Source organism: Vidua chalybeata, chromosome 2 (genome assembly GCF_026979565.1).
Source record: "Vidua chalybeata isolate OUT-0048 chromosome 2, bVidCha1 merged haplotype, whole genome shotgun sequence".
NCBI lineage: Eukaryota > Metazoa > Chordata > Aves > Passeriformes > Viduidae > Vidua > Vidua chalybeata.
Genome location: NC_071531.1, coordinates 59,840,891 through 59,846,686, shown reverse-complemented (window position 1 = coordinate 59,846,686; position 5,796 = coordinate 59,840,891). Strand labels below are relative to the sequence as shown.

General features: G+C 43.8%; 1 protein-coding gene across 1 annotated transcript; it reads right to left on the bottom strand.

Moving 5' to 3' along the window:
* Positions 1–1,566: 1,566 nt before the first annotated feature.
* RPS19 (ribosomal protein S19) lies at positions 1,567–1,946 on the bottom strand. The gene is given in 2 exon segments (XM_053934747.1): positions 1,567–1,634; positions 1,637–1,946. Coding segments are annotated over 2 exon segments (378 nt in total).
* Between the last annotated feature and the right edge of the window lie 3,850 nt (positions 1,947–5,796).

The window sequence follows — 5,796 nt, the reverse complement described above, 5'->3', positions numbered from 1 at the left end:
TTGTCCAGTCTGAACACCTCCAGCTCTCCCAACCTGTCTCCAGAACAGATGGGCTTCAGCCCTGTGATCATCTTAGTGGCCTCCTCTGGACTCATTCCAATAGGTCCACATCCTTCTTCCCACAAAACTTCCCTGCTATATTAAGAACAACTCATTTCACTAACAGCTCTCAATGCAACAAGTCCTGAAACGGCCGCACAGATGCACTTCTGTATGGCAAACAACCCAGTAATTTAAAAATTAGGCTAATTCTTGTGACGCATCTGAAGGATCATTATCAGTTTTAATTTCTTGAGGGACACCTAATGAGGAAAATGCTTGTGAAAAATGCTGGCAAACATGCTTAGCTGTTTCTCCTGTATGTACAGAAGCAAAAACTGCATTTGAAAATGTGTCAATAGAGACATGGATATTTTTAAGCTTCCCAAAAGAAGGGTACTTTATGACATCTGTTTTCCATTTCTGCAAACTTTCCAACTCTCTTGGGTTGGTGACTCCTGTAGAAGGGATAGGTTGGACAAGCTGGCAGTTGGGACAAGCCCTTACAATGGCTTGTGCTTGCTCTAGAGAAATGTGAAAATCTCATCTGAGTGCCTGTGCATTTTGGTGAAAAAAGGCATAACTCAATTTAGCTTGTTCAACAATGTTAGGCAAGGTAGCTGCAGAAAGCACCAAAGCGGAATCTTCCATGTCTCCTGCAGTTCCCTCACTACATGCTGCTGATGGCAATGCATCAGCTCATGCATTCCCTTCTGCCATAAATCCTGGGAGACCAGAGTGACCTCTAATGTGAGCAACAAAATAAGGATTAGTTCTGTGTAACAAAATTTGATAAAGACAAGTGAGCCAAAGACACAATTTGTTGTTGCTAACATCTTTTAAAACAGACCCTTCAATTCCCTTAACAATGTTAGCAACATATGCTGAATCAGTGACTAAGTTGAAAGATTCTGGAAAGAGCTGAAATGCTTCGACTTTTTGAACATCTTGTTCCCAGGATTTAGTATTTTTATCTTGCCACGTAACTACTAGATTGGGTGTTTGTCCTGACCCATCAGTGAGGAGAGTAAATGCATCTAAAGGTTCTTCACTGATAAGGGGTTTCTCTTTGTGGCATAATTTAGCTTTGATCAATTTGTGTGCTGGATAATGAATGGAGCAAACACCTAGAAAATCTAACAAGGCATACAGCAAATCTTCTGATTTTTGCATTGCCCAATCAAAATAGGATTTACTGATAAACAGGTAAACAGATGGTTGCAAATTTGCGACCTGCTATAAAAAGAAGCGTTGCCCTGCCTTTGATGATAATTTGAGAAGTCATCTCTAAAATGTGAAGATTGTCTTTGGTGACCTGTAAGCAAGAAAAACCCATTCACTTATCAACAAAGGATCATTCTGAGAGGTCATACAGTCTCAGCATTTCTCCTAAAACTTCAAGGAAAAAACGTTTATCTGGAACATAGCGATGTGTTTGTCTATTTTGCAGAGCATCGGTAATTTTCTGTGAAGACTTCTTCTTCTTCTACTTCAAGAGTAGATCTGGGGGATGATTTTTTGACTTCCTCAGTGGTTCTTGGTGGTGGTGGCGACTTGCTTGGCAATGAGATGCAGGTCCCGCTGCCCCTGCGGCCCCCATCCTGGTCCTTCTCGACTGCCTTGGGTGCCTCGAGCGCCTGCAGCACCCGGCGGGCCATGGCGTCCGAGCCGCGGCTGCAGTGGCTGGGCCGGCCCCCGTGCACCTTGACCATAGAGCCCACGCGGGCTCCGCCGCACAGGTACAGGTGCCGGGCCGTGGAGGCTGCCCTTGTGTAAAACCGGTTCTTTAATTTCGTGAGGGGGATGGGATTCCCCGTTCTGAGATTGCCGGGCTGCTGGAAACCTGATCCCTGCGGGAATTCTTCCAAACCAGGAAAAAGCGCGGCGGAATTACCGGGGCTCGGCATTTCTTTTTGGGTTGAAAGTTCTCTTCTAGGCGCGGGGGTGTCCCTGGGGTCATTTTGAAACAAATCTGGTTGTTTTTCAGGATTTCTTTGTCTTGGATTTAAAGAATCAGCCTCATCTTCTGAGGTAGAGCAGTTTTCAGATTCGTTTACCTCTGCTACTGCAGCCGCAGTTGCTGTTTTCTTCTCTCCCCTCCCCCGCCTCCCCGCAGCTCGAGAGGCTGGGCGAGGCGGCACGGTTGGAAACGGCGCGGAGGGTTCAGGTGGAATGGGATGGGGGAAAGGGTGCGGCGGCGATTGCGCCGCAAAGATTTCTAAAAGCACGCGGCAAGCGGGGACTAAATCTGCTGCTGCTTTGTCGGGGTGAGAAATAGCATTGTATAATTTGACTCCTACAGAGTCCCAATAGTCTCTGGTATAGACAGCCGTCGGATCGGCACTTGGGAAGTTGATCTCAGCCCATGCTAGAAGATTTTTAAGTTCTTTTTTTGGTAATTTACTTAGACTGGATTTAATCAAAGATTTTAAATGGTGATACACATCTCTCTGAGTGACAGACCTATTCTGCCGTATTATTCCCGGTGCTCACCTGCTGTCCAGCTATGCAGTAGATGCTGCATGTTGAGGCTCCAATCCAGGTACTGTCCAGCAGCAACACCTGTCTGGGTCCTAGTCACCTTCCTTCCAGGTGCCTGATCCTTGCAGCCGCTTCCTTCTGAGTTCACCGGGAGGTCTCTTACTGCCAATAAGTCCGAGTTTGCCAACTAAAATGTGGGTACCATTAGTAAGAGCCTGAATGAGACATGTGGGACTCCAGGCAGCTCTTCAAAATGCAGTTTGTTGTATCCAAGATGTTACAGCAGTCCAGGGTCGTGGGTGACAGAGCCTGTGCCTACAGCTGTCAGCTCCACCTGCAGACAAGCCTGAAGACCCTTTAATTTTGGTTACAATCCATTATATACTTTCCTTTACTGAGCATCTTAATACAGAAGAGCCAATCTATACCTTTACTTTTACCTATAGCCTATCATAACTACTATAATTACCGTATTCATGTTACTATTCTCCAATCACTGAAAGTTAGTACGTTACAGTTTAAACTAGAAGTTGTTTTTCAGTTTTCTTGCAGTGGAAAATTCTGAGACCTTTTTTCTACTTGCAACATCGGCAGACTTGTTTGCCTGTGAAATCTTTCTGCTTGGTAAAAACATTTTTGAGGTGGGTTTATCCTTTGCCCTAAGCCATAAAAACTCCTTCTAACATACCCGTTGCCTTCTTAGTTATCCAGTAAAACAGGCTCAGCAATTGTTTTCCTCTGTATCAAAATTTGCTTTCATTTCTATTCCTTCTTCAGATTCTACATTCAAAAATCTTTCTGCCAAGTATACATATCTGTGAGACTTTCTTGTCAAGCGTTCATCCTTCCCAACACACTTTGAAAGGTTTTCTGCAGAAAAGTCCACAAACCTGTGCAGGGCCTCTGTGGGCAGCAGTTTTCAGAGCAAGATTGGGTTCACACTCTCAAAAAAGACCATGGCAGCTTTAAGAAAAATGAAATTATTGAGAATATTTAAAAATAAACACAATCTTGAACTTCACCAGTCAGAAAGCTTGATCCCATTGCAATACTTTGATTGTACATCTTCCTTGCAGACCTTGGGTCACCATCATAAGGCCATTCTTTTCCAATTTTCCTTGTTCCTCTTTCCATACATATATTAAATACTATAGTCCATTCAATGTGTGAGAAACCACCACTCACTTTTAAAAATTTCAAAGGTTTATTAAACCTTAACAAAATACAACAAAGGACCGAATAAGGAAAAATAACAGCACACTGGGAGTGCATAACCATCCACTATGTGCTCATCTACAAAATGACTGCTCTGTCTTTTATGCCCCTGAGGGTTGCATTAGGCAACCCTGCCTCCCCCAAAGTCTGCCAGACAACTCTTCTTCGCTGTCTATTGGTGGAACTTTCTTGCAACTTGATTGGAGGTCAGGTGTTGTCATGCTGTGCCCCCCTTCCCCATTCCCAACTGCCCTATGCAAGGGACTCAGGTATATGCCTTCCCTCCACATGTCTTGGACAACTCAGGCTGTCTGGTAGCAACAATACCAGAGGGGAGTGGGAAGGGAACTATGGGGAGAATAGAGGACATCTGAACAACAAACCACAATAACATCACTGTACATCAATAAAGCTTCTCTTAACATACACACAATATTATTCCCTTAATTTTAAGAGCCAATCATCCCATTACTCATCTATAACAAATGCAAAAGCTGTTTGCTATTAACCTGTAGTGTGCATGGAAACACAGAGCTGGGGTCTGACAACAGCAGTTTTATGATGATTCTATCATCTTTGTTGCTTGAAAACTACAAAGGAGTTGAGAGTGGCTAAACATGATCCTATGTGTGCCCAGATGGGCAAAAGGACAAGGGCACTTCACCTGGGTCAACAGTGGTGTGTCCAAAAGGACCAGGGCAGTGACCATCCCACAGTGCTGGGCCCTGCTGAGGCACATCCAGTCCTGGGGGTAGTTCTAGGCCCCTACTCTGACAAGGACATTGAGGAGTTGGACCATGTAGAGAAGGGAGTGGAGCTGGGGAAGGGTCTGGAACATGAGGAGTGGCTGAGGGATATGGGGGGTTCAACCTGGAGAAAAGAAGGGTCCTTTTCGCCTTTCAACCTGGAGAAAACTGGGAACCTTCTCACTCTCTTCAACTCCTCCGGCAGACTTCCCCCACTACCACAGTAGATCTTATCTGCTCTATCCATCAGATGGTGCAATAGCTCCAGATATTCTCCTCCCCCACATGAACTGATGAGATAACCCAGGCCAGCTTGCCTAGCTAGTGAGTTATTTCTCTCTGGCAGATGGAATTCCCAATAAACAACTGGCCTTGCGAACAAGATGTGGGGATGTAAGCTGGAATTCCTGACTGAGAGACACTTCACTTTACAAACTATAAAAGCTACACAAACTTTCCCAGAGGCAGAAGCTTCCTACACACATCTTGGAAATGTATAGGATTTCTCTCCAGAGTTTAGAGGGAAATTCTGTGGATACTTTCTGGAAAACTGAGTGAAAGAATTCCATGTGTACTCCATCATTAATTTGATGGTGAGTTACAGTGAATCCTAATCTATACTATTTCTTAGCTAGCTGTAATATAGGTACCTTTTTTTGTGCACTATATTTTATCTACTAGGAGTTGGTTTTGTTTTATCCTGTGTAGTAAGTAGTCTGTTTGAAGTCTTATGTCTGTTAATTTTGTGTCTATTCAATAAATAATTAATTTTGTAATAGACCTAATCAGCCATTATTAAAAACTTGTGAACAAGAGCAATCTGGGTGCAGGCCGCCCCAAACAGAGCAGTGCCAGAGTCAAAGGCAGGACTTGTATAAGCTCATCTCCATTTATAATAACTCCTTGGAGGGAGGTTGGAGCCAGGTGGAGGATGGGCTCTGCTCCCAGTTGACAAGCAACAGGACAAGAGGAAATGGTCCCAAGTTGCACCAGGAGAGGTTTAGACTGGATATTCTTCATGGACGGGATTGGCAAAGACTGCCCAATGAAGTGGTGTACTCCCTGTCCTTGGAGGGATTTAAGAGCCATGTAGATGTGGCATTTGGGACATATTATAGATACATATTATAATACTGGCTTTTCACAAATATTAAAATGGATTTTATATGTGTAATGTTAAAGTAACTTTGTCATAAAGATACAGTTTTTATTTCTTCTGTTAATTAAGCTTAGACATAGTGAAATAGCTATGCTTGTGTTAAAATGCCTGCTTGGATGGGATAACATCCAATGAATATATGGAGAGGACACCTGC